The sequence below is a fragment of the Oncorhynchus gorbuscha genome, linkage group LG16 (genome assembly GCF_021184085.1).
Source record: "Oncorhynchus gorbuscha isolate QuinsamMale2020 ecotype Even-year linkage group LG16, OgorEven_v1.0, whole genome shotgun sequence".
NCBI classification, from domain to species: domain Eukaryota; kingdom Metazoa; phylum Chordata; class Actinopteri; order Salmoniformes; family Salmonidae; genus Oncorhynchus; species Oncorhynchus gorbuscha.
In genome coordinates, this window is record NC_060188.1 from 78,868,605 (window position 1) to 78,891,254 (window position 22,650).

Consider the following 22,650-nt stretch of genomic DNA (forward strand, 5'->3'; position numbering starts at 1 on the left):
GCTTGGCTTTCAGGCCAAATAGTTAAATATTTTTTTCATCAGACCAGAGAATCTTGTTTCTCATGGACTGAGTGTCTTTAGGTGCCTTTTGGCAAACTCCAAGCGGGCTGTCACATGCCTTTTATTGAGGAGTTGCTTCCGTCTGACCACTCTACCACAAAGGCCTGATAGGTGGAGTGCTGCAGAAATGGTTGTCCTTCTGGAAGGTTTTCCCATCTCCACAGAGGAAGATGGGAAACCATCGGGTGACCATCGGGTTCTTGCTCACCTCCCTGATCAAAGCCTTTCTCTCCCAACTGCTCAGTTTGGCCGGGCGGCCAGCTCTAGGAAGAGTCTTGGTGGTTCCAAACTTCTTCCATTTAAGAACGATGAGGCCACTGTATTCTTGGGGACCTTCAATGCTGCAGAAATGTTTTGGTACCCTTCCCCAGATCTGTGCCTCGAAACAGTTTTTGCTTTGTCATTATGGGGGGCTATTGTGTGTAAATTGCTGAGTATTATATATATATTTGAATCCATTTTAGAAAAAGTCTGTAACGTAACATAATGTGGAAAAAGTAAATGGGTCTGAATACTTTCCAAAGGCACTGTAATTAATGTAACATTGTGGCTTTGCTAGGACCCTGTACCCACTCCTTCATGATTAACCCTCTCCAGCTCTCTGTGTCAGGCCAGACAGCCTTAGCCACAGCTCTCTGTGTCAGGCCAGACAGCCTTAGCCACAGCTCTCTGTGTCAGGCCAGAGAGCCTTAGCCACAGCTCTCTGTGGTGCACTGTGCTGAGTGCTGAGATTACACATGGCTTAAATGTCAGATTGTTACATAGGCGTCCTGGGCCCTGGCAGACAGCCTCTGCTCCGCTGGCCTCAATCACAGATGCCATCCTGTGGCTTTATTTAGGCATGAGGATCAGACCACCTATTTCTCATCCCCCCCAGACTGCGAGAGTATGAAAACATTCACGCTCTGCGGCTGCCAGAGCTTTGTTTTTTTTGTCATATAAATCCTTAGAAACCCGCATAATAGCTGTGCCCTTTGTGTTATATGTTAGTAGTGTACCATTAAGCAAGTCTGACACATTTCCAGTGGACTCTGACATATTTCTTATCCCCATTTAGATTCCCCAGGAGTGTCAAATGTCATATTTGTCATACCTGCACACAATGGCTAGTAATGTTTCCTCTTTCCCACCAAGGTTGATTTTGTCCTCTCTCACCTACAGACATACAAACACTTATTAAAACTGTACAGTGTGGTCTGAAAAGATTCCCATGTTATTTACCAAAGGTCATTCCAGTGAATAAGAATAAGGTATGAGGTGTGGTCTGAACATAGTAAGCAACTTTTCCTTTTGATGACTGCTTATGTTGTGTCGATATGAGTCAAACTTTTATTCTATTGTTCAAATTCACTACAAAGTGTACATAAGATAATTTTGGTCATAAATTCAGTATCGTCCAAAACGGAGATTTGCAAGATAATTAGTTTTTTTTAAATGTATGTCAGAATGAATGGTACCGTAGCAGTTTTCCTTGGGTTGGTTTTTATTTAATCCTACCCAAATTCCCACAGATTGCAACACCCAACTAATCATCAGTTTGGAGCACAGCTGCACACCACCCGATCACAATGCCGATATCCCTAGGGGGGATAGTTATGGACCATTAGTAAATTACACAATATACATGGGACAACATTTTAAACTATCAATAGCTCCAAATTTCAATGACATAAAAACCACAAACAACTATAAATTGTAGGAATTCATATACAAATAAGACAACAAAAAGGTGTGCAATATGAAATAATTGTCCAATTTATCTTGTATAATTTATTGACATTCTCTAACTGACCCTACAGACAGGCTATCCAAAGTCAAACCAACTTTTGCCATGGTTGCACACTGACCGGCTAAACCTAATTGGTGAAAGAATTTGGCTAGCTTGCTAGCTTGTCTAGGCTACTTCCAGACAAGACCTGGTTAGACTGTTTCAAGTTATCTAGAAGGGTTAGTGACTAACTGTGTACTGTTTTGGTGGAGTGAAAGTACAAAACGCTTCTCACTTTCAAACAAACACACAAGATACCCACATCAAAGCACGCCTCCAAAACCCAAATCTCGTTCTCAGTCGCATTTCCTAATGAGGAGAGTTGAAACCGATGCTAAATCAGGAAGTTCAGCCCCCCTTTAAGCAGCTCTGAAGGTTCCATTTTATACACCAAGAATCATCGGAGGTCATTCTTGGTGTTTAAGAGCTGTCGGTGTTCTCACACCTGGCTGTCAGAAGCCTCACCACGTGGACATGGCTGGTTGTCAGTTATTATCCATGTATTTGTGCGTCTGCATCTTTCTCACTCATCATTATTCACAGTTCATTCAGGACTTTCCCTAGTCATGGCAGCATCCACATCATGTAGGAGTGTTTAGAAACATATTCTTATTTACAATAAAAGTGAATCCAAAATGACACAATACACTATTTACCATTCATTTCTATTCGGCACAAAATAGTCTGAAAAACAACCAAAACAAACAGCAAATGCATCCAACAAGTTTGTAGAGTCACAAGCTTGACGTTGTCATTGTGTGCTAGGAATTTGGGACCAAATTCTAAACTTTTGACTACTTCAATAGACATATGAGAATTTGTCCCAATACTTTTGGTCCCCTAAAATGGGGGGACTAGGTACAAAAGTGCTGTAATTTCTAAACGGTTCACGCGATATGGATGAACATACCCTCAAATGAAAGCAGACCATCTGCATTTTAACTTCATAGTTCTTTTAGCATTTCAAATCCGAAGTGCTGGAGTACAGAGCCAAAACAAAACAAAATGTGTCACTGTCTCTACTTTTGGAGCTCACTGTATCACCAGAGAAATCACTCAACCTACGGGTTGTGATGTGTGTTGTGTCTCTGGGGAAAGTACATTGGTGAAATTATTTTTCAATTGGCTCCTGGTTTTAATCTATGGTAGAAGTTATGAAGTTAATTTGAAGTTGAGTATGAAGTCTAGCGTCAGCCATTAGTATTTCACGTTTATGGTTGTCCTTTTAAGTGTTATGTCATTTTGAAACATTTTCTATCTACCAGTGAGACAGTAGATCCATATGATCCTGTTAAGTAACAAGTCAACGCCCAGTGCAGTGTGTAATGTTCCGTGAAGCGAAGACTGGGCCTGTAGATATTGCCTGACTCTGCTTTTGATGAGGTGTCAGTTTCCTGAACCTTGTTAATAAGGCAAGCCAAACCCTGGGAAAGAAAGGTAGAAATGAAAGGATATAGACAGAAAAATAAAAAAAAACTGGCTGGCTGGCTGGCTGGCTGGTTGTGTTCTGTGCATTATTTGATAGTGAGGACTGTCTGTGTGTCAGAAGGGGCGGATGTTTGTGGAGGAGTAATGAGGTGTGTGTGTGTGTGTGTGTGTGTGTGTGTGTGTGTGTGTGTGTGTGTGTGTGTGTGTGTGTGTGTGTGTGTGTGTGTGTGTGTGTGTGTGTGTGTGTGTGTGTGTGTGTGTGTGTGTGTGTGTGTGTGTGTGTGTGTGTGTGTGTGTGAGAGAGAGAGAGCGATTTATCTCTTTTCCCCCTCTCGCTGAGCTGTGGGGGAGAATGGCCAACTCAGTGTGCCAAAAGGATACAATAAAAGGACTTGGCTGCTTTGCTTTCATGTGTTTCAGTGGAGGTTGGAGCTATAAAGTCATGCTTCTACTTTAGCAGGATGCTGAAGGATGTAGCCCAGCCTGTTACTGCTCATAGTGTTGTCTTTGGAATTGCATTGTGGCCATGGACTACATGACTGAAACAGCTTGTTTCTAGTATGGTATGCTTTCATTGCAGCAGACCAAACAATGTACTATCGTCTAGTGTACACCAGCTGAATGTACTGTAAAGCTTACATTCCAACCACTTCTTCCTCTTCTTCCTTTCACTTTCCGAGAAACAAGGTCATGGAGCCTTTTATAGTACATTATGTGAACTTCAGTATCTCAGTACAGTATGCAAACTTCTGTTCAGTGTTACTATGATCAAGGCATCTGTACACACTGTATGCAATATACTGGTAGTGAACTATGATGTGTGTGTATCCTGCAGGATGGCCTCAGCCCCCTGCTGCTGTCCGCCAGACACGCCCATGCTGATGTTTGTAGCAGCCTCCTGGACTGGGGAGCTGACGTCAACGCGTGTGATAAGAACGGCAGGTAGGGAAGGAGTAATTTGTCAGGTCTCACGTGCATTCTACTTCATAACTTAATTTAATCATTACAGGGGCGTCTTCAAGCACATTTACATCATAATACCCTGATGGTGATGTTGATGGTAATGATGGTGATGAGGATGATGATGATGATGATGAAGAATATGTTAATGATGAGTAATTGTGATGGTGATGATTATACTATTTCTGACTGTTTGATACAGGACAGCAGTGATGCTGGCCAGTGAGAGCAGCAGTATGTCTGTAGTGGAGGTTCTGGTCCAGAGAGGAGCTGTTCTTCAGGCTGTGGACTCTTTGGGTCACGACGTTCTGCACTACGCCAAGCTGTCTGGCAGCAGTGAGATCAGGGCCGTCCTCACTGCCGAGTTGCACAGTGCACACTCAGACAGCGGTAAGATAGGAACTGTCTTTAGTACTGATCGAGCTTACTATGAGGCAATTAACCAGACACTCTAGCATATTCCTTCAGACTTAATTTCCCTTCAAATCCATTTGAGGTGACTGAAAGTTATGAAATTCAAGCTTTCGGATGCATGTAAATGGTTGTAACATGAAGCATTGTTCTATTGTTCACTCTGTAAAGTTATAAAAAGAGAGATGCTTTGACTAGAAGAACTTCAGGCTTTTCTTTCCTTTCCTCCATAATCGACCCAGATACATCACTGACCTCCTTGTGGTCAAGCTTTGAAATGCAACATTTCAGTTGGACTGTCAGGCAGAATTTATCCAACACTGCCATCTTCAGGCTGTGTATTGAATATTGTTCTTCCCCTCTCTCCTCCCTATACACAGACACCCCAAAGTCCCCCAAATCTCCTCAGGTAAGTTAGGTCAGCTTGTGCAGTCTTTCTATCTTCTTCCAAGCTTCACAACTGCGTCCGGTTTTTCCTAATCATTGAACCTACACACATTTAACTTGATATCAACGTGATAAATTACACCTATTAGTCTAATCAGAACGAATAGTATACATTAAACAGTCAAACCAACCTCTTTCCACTGTAGTGTCATCATTGACAACCTTATCTTGAATGAGAGGATAGCTTAGTTTAAACCTTATGTTTCTTTTTACGTAATGACTCATTTTGAAATGCACCTCAAGCAGCATGTATGAGCACGAATATAACACCTTAGCCCAACAGATACATCTTCAGGGCCTTGTTACTCCTCGTTAAATACCTTCTCTTTGATCACAAATTCTCCAAATGTTTGATGATTCTTCTCTTTCACTAACTAACCTAACTAAAAACTGCTGGATCGTTCTTCTGTTTTTGTTCTTCTCTTTATTCCCACTCCTTCACTCACACCTCAGCATGATCAAGTGGCTAGGTTAGGTGGCGATCGAAGCACAACTCCCAAAAAACGAAAAGCACCTCCACCTCCCATTAGCCCTGTGCAGGTAAAGGCATGTCTGTCTGTCTGTCTGTGTCCCTCCCTCCCTTTTGAATGGTCCTCAGCCCTGCTTGTGTCAGGTACCATTTTACACTTAATGAAGTTCTTAAATGTTATAATATGTGTTTACGTTGTCAGGTTCTGTTTGAATTCCCGTGTTTGTTTTTTTTCGGAGCCTCCCCTTGCTGCTTTTATTCAAGGACTCTTGAATTCAGTGCTGCATTAGTGTTGTTTTTCTGTCTGTGTGAATAGATAGTAATTACTGTGTCTATGGTGCAGAACGCAGGAGTAAACAATAAGAAATGTAATTCATGTTTCCAAACTTTCTAGATGTCTAGTCCCAACTCTCCCGCGTACATGACCCCAAATGAAACTCCAGTCTCCAGTAAAAGTTGTGGATTTAAAACATTTAATTATAAGGTACATGCATTTACAATCAAGAACATTTCTTATCAATCATTGTCCAGGTCGCAGTTGCAAATGAGAACTTGTTCTCAACTAGCCTACCTGGTTAAATAAAGGTGATTTTTTTATATATTTTTTTTTATAAAAAATAAATAAAAATAGGCCTCTCATTTGGTTGTTTTCCATCATGTTTTATTTTCTGTGTCACCAACTTTTGTTTGTTGGTTTTGCTCTCTCTCTCTCGCTCGCTCTCTGCATATCTTTCTCGCTCGCTCTCCCTCCCCCCCTGAATAACTTTCTCGCTCGCCCTCCCTCCCTCCCTGAATAACTTTCATTCTCGCTCTCTATCTCCCTCTTCCCCTCCTCTTTCCCTCTCCTATCTCTTTCTGTCAGGAAGGGGAGTTGCATGGCATGTCTCAGAGGGAGGATGTAGAGAAGCTACATGAGGAGAAGTGCATGCTGCTGGAGACTATTGAGAATCTGAAGCAGATTGTGGACCAGACTGTGACTATAAACCAGACTGAGACGGAGCCGGGGCAGGAGCCCAAGGCAAGTTACATCTACAGCACAGGCCTTTAATATCACTGGCCTGCGCTGCTTTGATCCCAGTCCGCTAGCTTTCTCAGCCCCATTTCTCTCTCTCTGGAATCCATTTACACAGCACAACAGCTCAAAAACCCACACTGTAATCTAGTCAGTTACAGTACAAGTTAACCACCCGCTGCACTACTTTACTTAACACAGTCTGAAATGTTGACTAATATTACTACATGTACCTCAGATATTGCTAATGGAAGTGTGATGTAAGTTTCATGAGATGTCCCAAACTCCTAACATTCCCTGGTGGTCCAAACCATTGTATGTTAACTGTAATTGTGTTGATACAGGCAGAGGACTGTGGGAAGGCAGACTCAGCTCTGGTAGTGGCACTACATGCCAAGATTACAGCTCTGTCTCTGGAGAACCAGCAGTTAGCCCAAATACTCAAGGTAAGCCAGATACTCAATATAACTTGTCATTCCAGGGACGTAGATATCCCAATATGGTGAAATATGGTGATATCCCTGTGTGGTGTTTACTGTAATTACGCCTTCTACCTAAGAAAGATCCCCTTAATAAGATCCTAAATAAGTAAACAAGATTTAGTTGATTATCTTTCCCCGTCTCATATTTCCTTCTATCTACATCTCTCTGTAGAAGCGTCCGTCTCCCCAGGGAGGTGAGGTTAGCCAAGAGGACTCGTCCCGCCCCAACAGTATGAACTCTAATGCCTCCTACCACATCACCCACAAGTCCCCCAGCGAGTCCCTGCTCCAGCCCCAGGGGACTGAGGAGGAGGACATGTCTGAGGGGTCTGCCCTGGAGCTCAGTAGCTCCTCCGTGAGACAAGAGGATGAAGAGAGTGGGGAGCGAGGGAAGGAGGGAGGCGAGGAGGAGATCCTACTGCTGAGGGAGACCCTAGGGAGAGTCCACTCTAAACTGCAGGAGACGCAGAAGGAGAACCGCACGCTCCATGCCAGGCTCAAACCTGAGCAGGGGGAGGTGACAGGGAGGGAGGGGGAGGTGCTGCTGGAGAATCTAGCAGAGCTCCAGGCCAAGCTGACGGAGACACAGGAGAAACATCAGCAGGCCAGAGAGGAGGTGCTGGCCCTCATGGCACATATTGAAAGAGGAGATGGTGGAGGAATTGAAACGACAGAGCAAGAGCTCCAGAGACTGAGAAGCTCTCTGGAGCAGGAAGTGAAAGAGCTGAGGTCCCAGCTGGCCCAGTCAGAGCAGCAGAGGGAGAGTGATGTAGGCCGGATCAGAGAGCAGGAGGCCAGGCTGAAGGCAGCAGACGACAGTGGAGATCGGGAGAAGAGCCTGCTGGTGGACCGGTACAAGGAGGCGCAGGAGGAGATCAGGATGCTGCAGGAGGCTCTGAGGGGGACGGTCCCCGTGGAGGCTGCAGCTAATGACTTTGAGGAGATGAAAGGTGAGCTGGGGAGCGTGATCGATGGGCTGCAGCGCCGCCTGCTGGAACTATCCAAGTCCTACAGTGAGGCCAAGAGTGAACTGAGCTCCACCAGGAACCATCTGGAGGAGATCCGGGCTGTCAAGTCTAAGCCTGGCAGCCCTGTAGCCTCCCCAGACAAGGAGCAGGCCATGCTGAGAAGCAGAGTAGAGGAGCTGCAGGCATCGCTAGCCGACACACAGAGCAAGTACTCAGCCTCTCTGGAGGAGATTGCCCTCCTGAAGCAGGAGGCTGAGGCTCAGGAGTCAGTGGCGTTATCTGACCACACCCAGATGGTGTCCTCTCTAGGGTGCGCCATCAAGGACTTGGAGGCCCAGGCAGATACTCTAAGACAACAGCTGTCCCAGAGGACCTTGCAGGTGGACACCCTACAGAACAGACTGACCATGGAGAAGGACCACACACCGGATGACTCTATATCACGGCTGGAGCACGAGCAGATGAGAGAGGGCCTGGAGAAGGAGGAGGGCAACCTGACGCAGCTCCTCCAGGGGGCCCTGAGGAAGCAGGATGAGATTGCTCTGGAGGCGGCTGCAGCGTGGCAAGAACTGAGGGAGGGGAGGAGTGAGAGGGAGGCCCTGCAGGAGCTGGCCATCAGCAGGGAGAAGGAGAACCACACTCTGAGCACCAAGCTCAGAGAAGCTCAGGATGCAATTGTTCAGCTGAAGAAACTGGTGGAGGAACATGTCAGCTCAGAGAGAGAGAAGAATAAGAAGGTTTGTTATTTACTGCTTTCTGTTGGTAGAGTGCTTTATACAATGTTCAATGGTAATGTATAGCTAGCAAATTCCCTGGTTTGGCAAAGGAAACACTTAAGGGCCCAGTGCAGTCATGTGAATTTCCTGTGTTGTATATATATTTCAACACTATGATTGTAATAATACTTTGAAATTCATAAAATTATGATTTTGCCCTTTTAGTGCAAGAGCTGTTTGAAAAGACCACCTGAAATTTCAGTCTATATGTTGGTGGGATGGAGTTTTGGCCTGCCTGGTGACATCACCAGGTGTTAAATGAGTTAATAGACCAATAAGAGAGTTCCAAACCCCTATGCCAATAATAGACCGTTTTCTATTTACCCGTCCCTACTCAGACAATTCTTGCTTGAGAAATTGAAATGAGAAATTCTTATGACATTTAGTTTTGTCTTTGGTTATGATAGAAAAGCAGTTTTGTCCAAGCACTTTTATTGATCCCCATGTTTGTGTCTCAGATTGATGACCTGTCGAGAGAGGTGGGGAAGTTAAAGGATGCCTTAAACAGCCTATCCCAGCTGTCTTACAGTGCAGGCTCAGCTAAGAGACAGCAGACCCTGCAGCAGCAGCAGCTGGACAACCTACAGCAGCAAGTCAAGCAGCTGCAGTACCAGCTAGGGGTAAGTCATACTCATTCAAACTATATATAATATGACTTATTCAACCAACAATCAGTATACTGCATTCAACCTCACTCAGATAGCATCAGAGACAGAAGACAGGATATACCATTTCACACAAATTCCTAAAACGAAATACTTTCCTGGAACATCTGTCAGACAGTTGGAAGCTAACAGTTGGGTGAGTTACTGTGAATCTCTGTACTGTCATGATTTGCCAATAACTTTAGTTTTTTAGAGCCAAGACATCTAATGTCCTGATACAGGGCTGTCTCCTCGGGTCTAAGACATAATGAGTCACAGGTATGTGTGGACTGGGCCAAACTGGATCATACTCCCACTGGCCAAAAACTGGTTGAATCAACGTTGTTTCCACGTCATTTCAACAAAAACATTATATGTCATGACATTGAATCAACGTGGAAAACTGATTGGATTTGCAAAAAGTCATCAACATAAGGGAATTTAATCTTTTAACCTAAATCCAATTACATGGTGACATGTTTTGTTGATTTCACATTGAATTTACATTAGTTGACAACTCAACTAAATGTACATTTAAAATAGACGTTGAACTGATGTCTGTGCCCAGCGGGCTGTATCTCCCCATCTGTGGCTGCTTCTCACAGGCTGCAGTACACACGGCTTCTTAGTTATTGACCACCCTGTTTCTTTGGAAGTACTTAGATAGCTATGACTAAAGACGATGTAGATGCTGATCTAGAAAGTCTACTGAAGATTATGCGTTTTTTCTATGTCACTGCTGGGGGTTTGCCTGAATATGCAGTCTTCATTTTTGATGGTTATCTTTCATAATTCTGAGCAATTTCAACATGGTTTTCTAGCTGCTGAATATTTCACTAGCTAATTGGGTGGCAGGTAGCCTAGAGTGGTTAGGAGAGTTGGGCTAGTAATCTAAACGGTCGTTCGAATCGGCTAGGCGATAAATCTGCCAATGTGCCCTTGAGCAAGGCACCTAACCCTTATCGCTCCTGTAAGGCACTCTGGATAAGAGCGTCTGCTATGTGTAAAAATAACACACTAACCTGTTTCTGCATCTCTTTACTATAGGAGTCAAAGAGGCAGCACCATGAGATAGTGTCCGTCTACAGGATGCATCTCCTATACGCCGTCCAGGTATGTTCTTATGCATACTGTGTACTCTGTATATGATCTCATATTAAACGTTGCAGGTGTGGTTTTAATGTTATGTCACCATTACTTTATTCCTTACAGGGTCAGATGGATGAGGATGTTCAGAAAGCCTTGAAGCAGATTCTGATGATGTGCAAGATGCCAACAGAAGCCAAATTAAGTGTCTGAAATGGAACAGCCTATCTGTTTACTGACCATGCGCACGTGCGCCCATCAAAAGCAAAGATAATGATAAAAATAAAATACATTCTTCATCTGTCTACAAATGTTGTCAGCAGGGAGCTATGAAGACATAGGTAGGATGGTAGTCAATAGATTCGACTGCCATCCTACCTTTGAACTAGCAGTGTTCGTTTTGTAATGTTTTCTAGTCTGGCTAACACCTAACTCGAAGTCCTCCTGACTTCACAGTGTAAAAAGGCTATTTTGATGTTGTCGGCACGACCACTCACAGCCCCTGAGCGCCGTCCCTTCCAATACAACTGTTGGATTTTCAAATCCAAACAACGTGAGTCTCAACCCCCCAGGAAAGAAGCCATTTTTGAGGGAACCAATCAAAGCTCAACCCAAATACTGCATTTACAAACAGACTCCTCTCCAGACCATTGTGTCACAGCTCTCTTTCGGCTTTGTACCATGTGAGTCGCGTCAGCCAGGCTAATGGTGTTCATGATATAATCAAAATCTTTTTTTAGATCTCTGCATGCAACTTCCAAAATCAACCAAAGAAGAACACTGCTTTAGCGACAGAAGAACAACGCTTTAGCGACACTTCAAATTATAAAAGTAATATTTTCAAATATATGCAAGATTTTTCAAGATACATTTATAAATTAAAACAAAGGTTGGCGGTTGTATTTTTTAACAACCCTATTTGGTGGTTTTTGTATGAATTCAATATTGTGTGTAGGCCCTTTTTAGTGTCTGCAATCTGTGAATGCCAATTTTACCCAATTGTGGGTTTTTGTCATCATTTACACCATATTCCTTTGGGAGTATTTTTAACTCAATATGACTTTATGAACCGAATTGACTTTTAAAATAATGAAACCCACCTTTCGTTGCTTCAACAATTATACTCATTGAGCAATAATCCAGTACTTGAAGGGTGATGTGGTATCAGAGCTCTGGGTAGTCTCTTTAAGGACAGAACATACCCATGTGACTAATGCACTTTCCTCATGCTGTCCTCCTGTTCAAACTCTATGGTCTGCAAGAATATATGGTCTCTGCAGATTACCTGTTACACCCTTGTTTTGTGCCAGCTCTTTTTGTGTTGAAACCTGACAGATTTGTCTTGATTCTTGAAGGGTTTAAAAGTTATATTGCAGTGTTCTTCTTCTGTGCTTTTGTAATATCATTATAGTGTAAGCTGTATCAGGTATTGTTTCTTGATTTTTTTGGGGGGAGGGGATGAAACATCCAACCATTTCAGTGTTGGTATGGCAGCATGTGAGGCTCTTGGGATGTTGAGCAAGTTGCTCAGCCTCATTCAATCCACTTCATCCACCTACTTACTATACCTGAGCAGTACAGTATGTATTGTATTGCATTGTGAAATTCATTACGCATGAGTAAGAACTCTAATCTCTCGATGACAGATGCTCATAACATACAGTAAATGGTAGTAGCATCTGTCCACAGACTGTAGGATCTGATGACTAACGAGAAACTTTGTACCGGTATGCAGATTTTATGTCACTGATCATTTGGACAAATCACGATTTCGCAGGTACCCACATCTTTAACATTTCTGAAGGGGAGGGGATATTTGACCCCTAGACTTGCCCGAAACGGGCTGAGAGTTCATGTATAGAGGGGCGAAGACTTTGCTAGCCTCGTTAGTACCTTTTCTAACACATCTCCCCCCAAAATTTAAACAGGCATCTGATACAATCACTCAAGATTTTAGTACAGTGTGTCCTAGATAAGTATGGCTCTGGTGTGTCTGTGGTGCTGTTTATTGTACTGTATTACGTTTAAATCAAGTGCTGTATGATTTCATTATAGCCTGATAAGTGTAACAATTGCACTATTTCAGCCCTTCACTTCCACTGTTGTCCTCTACAAATCATGTCTTTTCAACAGCCTAGGAAATCGGAACTCTTTTCAGTACAAGCAACTTTACGGTTGTACAACTGCAATGTTACAAGGAACAATGCAGCAGATGCATCCAATGATAAATAACTGAGTATGTTAGTGGGTTGAACACACAGGATTGTCACAATGACATGGAATGTGACATACGGTGCCTTGCGAAAGTATTCGGCCCCCTTGAACTTTGCGACCTTTTGCCACATTTCAGGCTTCAAACATAAAGATATAAAACTGTATTTTTTTGTGAAGAATCAACAACAAGTGGGACACAATCATGAAGTGGAATGACATTTATTGGATATTTCAAACTTTTTTAACAAATCAAAAAAATGTTTTTTAAATTATTCAGACCCCTTAAGTTAATACTTTGTAGCGCCACCTTTTGCTGCGATTACAGCTGTAAGTCGCTTGGGGTATGTCTATCAGTTTTGCACATCGAGAGACTGAAATTTTTTCCCATTCCTCCTTGCAAAACAGCTCGAGCTCAGTGAGGTTGGATGGAGAGCATTTGTGAACAGCAGTTTTCAGTTCTTTCCACAGATTCTCGATTGGATTCAGGTCTGGACTTTGACTTGGCCATTCTAACACCTGGATATGTTTATTTTTGAACCATTCCATTGTAGATTTTGCTTTATGTTTTGGATCATTGTCTTGTTGGAAGACAAATCTCCGTCCCAGTCTCAGGTCTTGCAGACTCCATCAGGTTTTCTTCCAGAATGGTCCTGTATTTGGCTCCATCCATCTTCCCATCAATTTTAACCATCTTCCCTGTCCCTGCTGAAGAAAAGCAGGCCCAAACCATGATGCTGCCACCACCATGTTTGACAGTGGGGATGGTGTGTTCAGGGTGATGAGCTGTGTTGCTTTTACGCCAAACATAACGTTTTGCATTGTTGCCAAAAAGTTCAATTTTGGTTTCATCTGACCAGAGCACCTTCTTCCACATGTTTGGTGTGTCTCCCAGGTGGCGTGTGGCAAACTTTAAACGACACTTTTTATGGATATCTTTAAGAAATGGCTTTCTTCTTGCCACTCTTCCATAAAGGCCAGATTTGTGCAATATATGACTGATTGTTGTCCTATGGACAGTCTCCCACCTCAGCTGTAGATCTCTGCAGTTCATCCAGAGTGATCATGGGCCTCTTGGCTGCATCTCTGATCAGTCTTCTCCTTGTATGAGCTGAAAGATTAGAGGGACGGCCAGGTCTTGGTTGATTTGCAGTGGTCTGATACTCCTTCCATTTCAATATTATCACTTGCACAGTGCTCCTTGGGATGTTTAAAGCTTGGGAAATATTTTTGAATCCAAATCCGGCTTTAAACTTCTTCACAACAGTATCTCGGACCTGCCTGGTGTGTTCCTTGTTCTTCATGATGCTCTCTGCGCTTTTAACGGACCTCTGAGACTATCACAGTGCAGGTGCATTTATACGGAGACTTGATTACACACAGGTGGATTGTATTTATCATCATTAGTCATTTAGGTCAACATTGGATCATTCGGAGATCCTCACTGAACTTCTGGAGAGTTTGCTGCACTGAAAGTAAAGAGGCTGAATAATTTTGAACGCCCAATTTTTCAGTTTTTGATTAGTTAAAAAAGTTTGAAATATCCAATAAATGTCGTTCCACTTCATGATTGTGTCCCACTTGTTGTTGATTCTACACACAAAGTTCAAGGGGGCAGAGTACTTTCGCAAAGGCACTGTATCTTACACATAGTGTACTTCCATAGAATGATTACTGTGGTTGATGTACATTTAAGACATTTAAGTCATTTAGCAGACGCTCTTATCCAGAGCGACTTACAAATTGGTGCATTCACCTTATGACATCCAGTGGAACAGTCACTTTACAATAGTGCATCTAAATCTTAAAGGGGGGGGGGGTGATAGGGATTACTTATCCTATCCTACAATTACATCAGAGCTGTGATATGCAGGATAGCTCCAGATATGGATGGCATACTGTACATAACCCAAACCCACCAAAGTGCTGTACTTGATGTTCTTATCATACATTTCTGCACTTAAGGCTCCTCTGATGCTGCACTGTAAACATGTTTTTTTTTTACCTGGCAGTAAGTTACTGTAAAAAGAAAAGTACAATGTGTTACCATAAATTCCAAATAAACTTTGGTTTAACAGTACATACTGTACTTTTTTAGTTTTACAGTAACATACAGGTAACTAGCTGCCAGTAAGTTACTGTAAAAACAACAGGATTTCTTTTTTTTTTACATTTTTTGTTTACTCATGCTGCCCAATTCTGTTCTTGTCTCCAATGGAGAAAAAAAGAAAGACCAATTAGTGGCAAAATATCAGTATTGAGCTGCCTGTGTAAACTCAGCCTAAATGATTTAGGATTATGCACTACATCTTCATACTACTCATTGGAATACATTTCAAAATGATTACCTTTACAATATCTATTAGTACACGGTACAGACAGGAGTGAAGTTGCCCCTTTATCGCAGGTCACTAAGGTGGTGTTTAGACAGGCAGCCCAATTCTGATATTTTTTCCACTAATTGGTCTTTGGACCAATGGCATCAGATCTTTTCACATCAAATTATTTTCAGAGCTGATCTGACTGGTCCGTAGACCAATTAGTGAAAACAACATCAGAATTGGGATGCCTATGTAAACGTAGCCTAAGAGTTTCTCAAATAACTCTTGTTAATAAGGTAAAAAGGAGACTCCTCCCTCAATGACAGAGAAGTTAATAAGCATTGCCTGAATGTTTTAAATTTAGAAAGGGATAAGGAAGGATACATGTCCTTTGTGCTTCCTGTTTTCCAACTTGTTTTTGTAATTCAAACAGATTTGTGTTTGTTTGCCAATTGCTTTTCACCCACTTCAATAAATTGTGAATGCCTCGCCTGTTCCCTTATCCATAAATATGGCATTGAATGGCTGTGGTGATGATTACTTTTTATTTCAACCCGCCAGAGAGCACAAGGGCCCTTGATCAATTGATCAATAATCAATTAGGATGATAGAGGTAATCAATTATGATGACAGAGGGGATTCTGCCAAACAAAGAATGTCTAGGCTCTGATTTCAACACACGTGCACATACACACACATACACACACCACTTTTGGTGCTGTAAAGCAGGTGGAAATAATTTGTTCTCTGCAAAACTAGCTTGTTATTTATAGAAGTTGCAGAGCATTAGATGGATGTTGATATGGGTAGCTGCTTAGGTTACCCCAGGCATGGATAGTTGTGTTAGATAATGGCTATTAGATAAGGATTTATCTCTACTAGCCTGACAGTAGACTGCATTTACAGCCCTGATGACATCCTCCTTTTGTATAAAAGTCTGGACCGTCACAATGCCCCATCTCAGGCATTATTCACATCTGTTCCTCTCAGGCCTAGATTCAATCAGTACCGCGGAAGATCTGCGCTATAGCGCAATTTTAATTTATAGGTAGCCTCACTGACTGCTGCTGTAGCCTCACTGACTGCTGCTGTACGCTCACTGACTGCTGCTGTAGCCTCAGACTAATGCTGTAGCCTCACTGACTGCTGCTGTAGCCTCACTGACTGCTGCTATACTCTCACGGACTGCTGCTGTAGCCTCATACTGCTGCTGTAGCCTCATACTGCTGCTGTAGCCTCATACTGCTGCTGTCGCCTCACTGACTGCTGCTGTAGTCTCACTGACTGCTGCTGTAGCCTCACCGACTGCTGCTGTACTCTCACCGACTGCTGCTGTAGTCTCACCGACTGTTGCTGTAGCCTCACTGACTGTTGCTGTAGCCTCACTGACTGTTGCTGTAGCCTCACTGACTGTTGCTGTAGCCTCACTGCCTGCTGCTGTAGCCTCACTGCCTGCTGCTGTAGCCTCACTGACTGTTGCTGTAGCCTCACTGCCTGCTGCTGTAGCCTCACTGACTGCTGCTGTAGCCTCACTGACTGTTGCTGTAGCCTCACTGACTGCTGCTGTAGCCTCACTGACTGCTGCTGTAGCCTCACTGACTGCTGCTATACTCTCACGGACTGCTGCTATACTCTCACTGACTGCTGCTATACTCTCAATGACTGCTGCTGTAGCCTCATACTGCTGCTGTAGCCTCATACTGCTGCTGTCGCCTCATACTGCTGCTGTCGCCTCACTGACTGCTGCTGTAGCCACACTGAATGCTGCTGTAGCCTCACCGACTGCTGCTGTACTCTCACCGACTGCTGCTGTAGTCTCACTGACTGTTGCTGTAGCCTCACCACTGAATGTTGCTGTAGCCACACTGACTGCTGCTGTAGCCTCACTGACTGCTGCTGTAGCCCCACTGACTGCTGCTGTAGGCTCACTGATTGCTGCTGTACGCTCACTGACTGCTGCTGTAGCCTCAGACTAATGTTGTAGCCTCACTGACTGCTGCTGTAGCCTCACTGACTGCTGCTATACTCTCACTGACTGCTGCTGTAGCCTCATACTGCTGCTGTAGCCTCACTGACTGCTGCTATACTCTCACGGACTGCTGCTGTAGCCTCATACTGCTGCTGTAGCCTCACTGACTGCTGCTGTAGTCTCACTGACTGCTGCTATACTCTCACTGAATGCTGCTGTAGCCTCACCGACTGCTGCTGTACTCTCACCGACTGCTGCTGTGGTCTCACTGACTGCTGCTGTACTCTCACCGACTGCTGCTGTCGTCTCACCGACTGCTGCTGTCGTCTCACCGACTGCTGCTGTCGTCTCACTGAATGCTGCTGTCGTCTCACTGAATGCTGCATTACTCTCACTGACTGCTGCATTACTCTCACTGACTGCTGCTATATTCTCACTGACTGCTGCTGTCGTCTCACTGACTGCTGTCGTCTCACTGACTGCTGCTGTAGCCCCACTGACTGCTGCTGTAGCCCCACTGACTGCTGCTGTACGCCCACTGACTGCTGCTGTAGCCTCAGACTAATGCTGTAGCCTCACTGACTGCTGCTGTAGCCTCACTGACTGCTGATATCCCCCACTGACTGCTGCTGTAGCCTCACTGACTGCTGCTGTAGCCTCAATGACTGCTGCTGTAGCCTCACTGACTGCTGCTGTCGTCTCACTGACTGCTGCTGTAGCATCACTGACTGCTGCTGTAGCATCACTGACTGCTGCTGTAGCATCACTGACTGCTGCTGTCGTCTCACTGACTGCTGCTGTCGTCTCACTGACTGCTGCTGTAGCCTCACTGACTGCTGCTGTAGCCTCACTGACTGCTGCTGTAGCCTCTGGCTGCTGCTGTACTCAAACTGACTGCTGCTGTAGCCTCACTGCCTGCTGTAGTAGCCTCACTGCCTGCTGCTGTAGCCTCAGACTGCTGCTGTAGTGTCAATGACTGCTGCTATACTCTCACGCACTGCTGCTGTAGCCTCATACTGCTGCTGTAGAATCACTGACTGCTGCTGTAGCCTCACTGACTGCTGCTGTAGCCTCACTGACTGCTGCTGTAGCCTCACTGACTGCTGCTGTAGCCTCACTGACTGCTGCTGTAGCCTCACTGACTGCTGCTGTACGCTCACTGACTGCTGCTGTAGCCTCAGACTAATGCTGTAGCCTCACTGACTGCTGCTGTAGCCTCACTGACTGCTGCTATACTCTCACGGACTGCTGCTGTAGACTCATACTGCTGCTGTAGCCTCATACTGCTGCTGTCGCCTCACTGACTGCTGCTGTAGTCTCACTGACTGCTGCTGTAGCCTCACCGACTGCTGCTGTACTCTCACCGACTGCTGCTGTAGACTCACCGACTGCTGCTGTAGCCTCACTGACTGTTGCTGTAGCCTCACTGACTGTTGCTGTAGCCTCACTGACTGCTGCTGTAGCCTCACTGCCTGCTGCTGTAGCCTCACTGCCTGCTGCTGTAGCCTCACTGCCTGCTGCTGTAGCCTCACTGACTGTTGCTGTAGCCTCACTGACTGTTGCTGTAGCCTCACTGACTGCTGCTGTAGCCTCATACTGCTGCTGTAGCCTCACGGACTGCTGCTATAGCCTCATACTGCTGCTGTAGCCTCATACTGCTGCTGTCGCCTCATACTGCTGCTGTCGCCTCACTGAATGCTGCTGTAGCCTCACCGACTGCTGCTGTACTCTCACCGACTGCTGCTGTACTCTCACCGACTGCTGCTGTAGTCTCACTGACTGTTGCTGTAGCCTCACCACTGAATGTTGCTGTAGCCTCACCGACTGCTGCTGTACTCTCACCGACTGCTGCTGTCGTCTCACTGACTGCTGCATTACTCTCACTGACTGCTGCATTACTCTCACTGACTGCTGCTATATTCTCACTGACTGCTGCTGTCGTCTCACTGACTGCTGCTGTCGTCTCACTGACTGCTGCTGTAGCCCCACTGACTGCTGCTGTAGCCCCACTGACTGCTGCTGTACGCTCACTGACTGCTGCTGTAGCCTCAGACTAATGCTGTAGCCTCACTGAGTGCTGATATCCCCCACTGACTGCTGCTGTAGCCTCACTGAGTGCTGATATCCCCCACTGACTGCTGCTGTAGCCTCACTGACTGCTGCTGTAGCCTCAATGACTGCTGCTGTAGCCTCACTGAATGCTGCTGTAGCCTCACCGAATGCTGCTGTAGCCTCACCGACTGCTGCTGTACTCTCACCGACTGCTGCTGTAGTCTCACCGACTGTTGCTGTAGCCTCACCACTGAATGTTGCTGTAGCCTCACTGACTGCTGCTGTAGCCTCACTGACTGCTGCTGTAGTCTCACTGACTGTTGCTGTAGCCTCACTGATTGCTGCTGTAGCCCCACTGACTGCTGCTGTAGCCTCACTGACTGCTGCTATACTCTCACTGACTGCTGCTGTAGCCTCATACTGCTGCTGTAGCCTCACTGACTGCTGCTATACTCTCACGGACTGCTGCTGTAGCCTCATACTGCTGCTGTAGCCTCACTGACTGCTGCTGTAGTCTCACTGACTGCTGCTATACTCTCACTGAATGCTGCTGTAGCCTCGCCGACTGCTGCTGTACTCTCACCGACTGCTGCTGTCGTCTCACTGACTGCTGCATTACTCTCACTGACTGCTGCATTACTCTCACTGACTGCTGCTATATTCTCACTGACTGCTGCTGTCGTCTCACTGACTGCTGCTGTCGTCTCACTGACTGCTGCTGTAGCCCCACTGACTGCTGCTGTAGCCCCACTGACTGCTGCTGTACGCTCACTGACTGCTGCTGTAGCCTCAGACTAATGCTGTAGCCTCACTGAGTGCTGATATCCCCCACTGACTGCTGCTGTAGCCTCACTGAGTGCTGATATCCCCCACTGACTGCTGCTGTAGCCTCACTGACTGCTGCTGTAGCCTCAATGACTGCTGCTGTAGCCTCACTGACTGCTGCTGTAGCCTCACTGACTGCTGCTGTATCCTCATACTGCTGCTGTATCCTCATACTGCTGCTGTATCCTCATACTGCTGCTGTAGCCTCACTGACTGCTGCTATACTCTCACGCACTGCTGCTGTAGCCTCATACTGCTGCTGTAGAATCACTGACTGCTGCTGTAGCCTCACTGACTGCTGCTGTAGCCTCACTGACTGCTGCTGTAGCCTCTGACTGCTGCTGTACTCAAACTGACTGCTGCTGTAGCCTCACTGCCTGCTGTAGTAGCCTCACTGCCTGCTGCTGTAGCCTCAGACTGCTGCTGTAGTGTCAATGACTGCTGCTGTAGCCTCACTGACTGCTGCTGTAGCCTCACTGACTGCTGCTGTAGCCTCACTGGCTGCTGCTGTAGCCTCACTGGCTGCTGCTGTAGCCTCACTGGCTGCTGCTGTAGCCTCACTGACTGCTGCTGTAGCCTCAGACTGCTGCTGTAGCCTCGCTGACTGCTGCTGTAGCCTCGCTGACTGCTGCTGTAGCCTCGCTGACTGCTGCTGTAGCCTCACTGACTGCTGCTGTACTCTCACTGACTGCTGCTGTAGCCTCACTGACTGCTGATGTACTCTCGCTGACTGCTGCTGTAGCCTCGCTGACTGCTGCTGTAGCCTCGCTGACTGCTGCTGTATTATTATATTATATTATTGTGCCTTCAGGCGAGCAATGACTGGTACCTGCGGTTCTTTATGATTGTAATCTACCCTGAAAGTGGTTTTCTAATAGCATTCTAATTTCTCCTGAAACTCATATTAACATCACTGCTATATCTCGGTACAGGAAAGCTGTTCTTTTAAAAGATTCAGGGAAGTTAGGAGATGGGCTGACAAGGGTGGAGGGCACTCTACTTCCCCACAGGCCTGTGCTGACCTTAGGACATTGACAGCTCCTTTTGGTATGCACCCGACACGTCAACCGATTTTCCTTGCTGTGCAGTGGTCTCAGATGTGCTGCCAACTGAATTTCGGGTAATTTATCCGCTCCATTTTCCTCTTCCCAGTGGCACGACCCTTTAGAGTTTCCTCCCCTGGCCCACTATCATCCCCCTAGGGCTAGAACAGAGAGCCACCACTATAAACCTCTGCAATACACTGACTGAAATCTCCTAGCTCCAACAGACTAGTACATATCTCATGACTCATAACAATAGATCTTTATAACCTCTCAATTTTTGTTTTTCTGGTAGGCTAATGGCTGAATTGTTGCTAGGAGAGGCAATGATAAAACCTCTAGAATTTCAAGGATTTAAGCCAACCACACTCCCATGTAGGGTTGCAAATTCTGGTAACTTTTCTAAAATTCCCAGCTTCCAAAACAGGTTTTCTGGAAAACCTTGGAAATGTGGGAAAGTGATTTTGCAATCCTACTGCCATATTTCCTCAAATCAGGCAGTTCCGTGCATGCACTAGGCCAGGGATAATCAGCTAGACTCAGCTGCGGGCCATTTTTTTTCTTGAGTGGATGGTCGGGGAGCCGGGACATATTTACAACTCATTTGTAGACCTCAAATTGACCGCAAGAAGCCCAAAGAGATATTGTCACATTCTGTCCATCGTTCGTATGCGTTTTCCTTGTTTTAGTGTTGGTCAGGACGTGAGCTGGGTGGGCATTCTATGTTGTGTGTCTGGTTTGTCTATTTCTATGTTTGGCCTGATATGGTTCTCAATCAGAGGCAGGTGTTAGTCATTGTCTCTGATTGGGAACCATATTTAGGTAGCCTGTTTTGTGTTGGGTTTTGTGGGTGATTGTTCCTGTCTCTGTGTTTGCACCAGATAGGACTGTTTAGGTTTTCACTTTTCTTGTTTTGTATAGTCTGTTCATGTATACTCGTTTTTATTAAAAACATGAATAACCACCACGCTGCATTTTGGTCCGACTCGCCTTCACCACACGAGAACCGTTACAGAATCACCCACCAAGCGGCGTGGTAAACAGAGGCAGCAGCAACAGCAGCAGCAGGAGAAGCGACAGGTGCAGCAGGAGCAACAGCAGCAGCAGCAGCAAAGGCAGCAGCAGGAGAAGCAACAGAGGCAGCAGCAGCAGTGGGAGAGGCTGCACTATTTGGATAAATGGACTTGGGAGGAGATCCTTGACGGAAAAGGACCCTGGGCAGAGCCAGGGGAATATTGCCGCCCCAAAGCTGAGCTGGAGGCAGCGAAAGCAGAGGCGGCATTATGAGGAGCTAGCACGGCAGAGCGGCTGGAAGCCCGCGAGGCACCCCCAAAAATGTATTGGGGGGAGGCACAGGGAGAGTGTGGCAGAGTCAGGAGTCAGACCTGAGCCAACTCCCCCTGTTTACCGTAAGGAGCCATGGATGGAATTGGAGCTGTCGGCGAAGCAGAGTGCTGAGTCTGAGAGTGTGGAGGATGTATTGGACAGAGTAGAAAGAAAGCTGTTGGTTTGGCATAGTATGCACGGCATACCAGTGCCAGCACCACACATCAGGCCTACAGTGCATCCCGCCTGTCCAGCACTGCCGGAGCCTTCCTCCTCTCTAGCGCAGCCAGAGTCTCCTGCCTGTCCGGCGCTGTCAGAGCTACCGCCCCTCATGCCAGAGGCGCCAGAGCCCCTCATTCCAGAGGCACCAGTGCTCCTCAGTCCAGCGCTGC

At 45.7% G+C, this 22,650-nt stretch overlaps 1 protein-coding gene across 3 annotated transcripts in view; it reads left to right on the forward strand.

The window, feature by feature from the left end:
- Positions 1-12,930, forward strand: part of LOC124000363 (ankycorbin-like) — a 67,251-nt gene extending 54,321 nt beyond the window's left edge. For 2 of the 3 annotated variants that reach the window (XM_046306671.1, XM_046306670.1), the window contains 11 exons: positions 4,092-4,198; positions 4,419-4,606; positions 5,008-5,036; positions 5,528-5,614; positions 5,938-6,027; positions 6,406-6,561; positions 6,900-7,001; positions 7,210-8,742; positions 9,240-9,401; positions 10,473-10,538; positions 10,638-12,930. In XM_046306671.1, coding sequence (XP_046162627.1) covers positions 4,092-4,198; positions 4,419-4,606; positions 5,008-5,036; positions 5,528-5,614; positions 5,938-6,027; positions 6,406-6,561; positions 6,900-7,001; positions 7,210-8,742; positions 9,240-9,401; positions 10,473-10,538; positions 10,638-10,724 — 2,607 coding nt within the window. In that variant the 3' untranslated portion in view covers positions 10,725-12,930. The remainder of the gene's footprint in view (positions 1-4,091; positions 4,199-4,418; positions 4,607-5,007; positions 5,037-5,527; positions 5,615-5,937; positions 6,028-6,405; positions 6,562-6,899; positions 7,002-7,209; positions 8,743-9,239; positions 9,402-10,472; positions 10,539-10,637) is intronic. The other variant, XM_046306672.1, reaches the window with a different exon arrangement.
- The last annotated feature ends 9,720 nt before the right edge of the window (positions 12,931-22,650 follow it).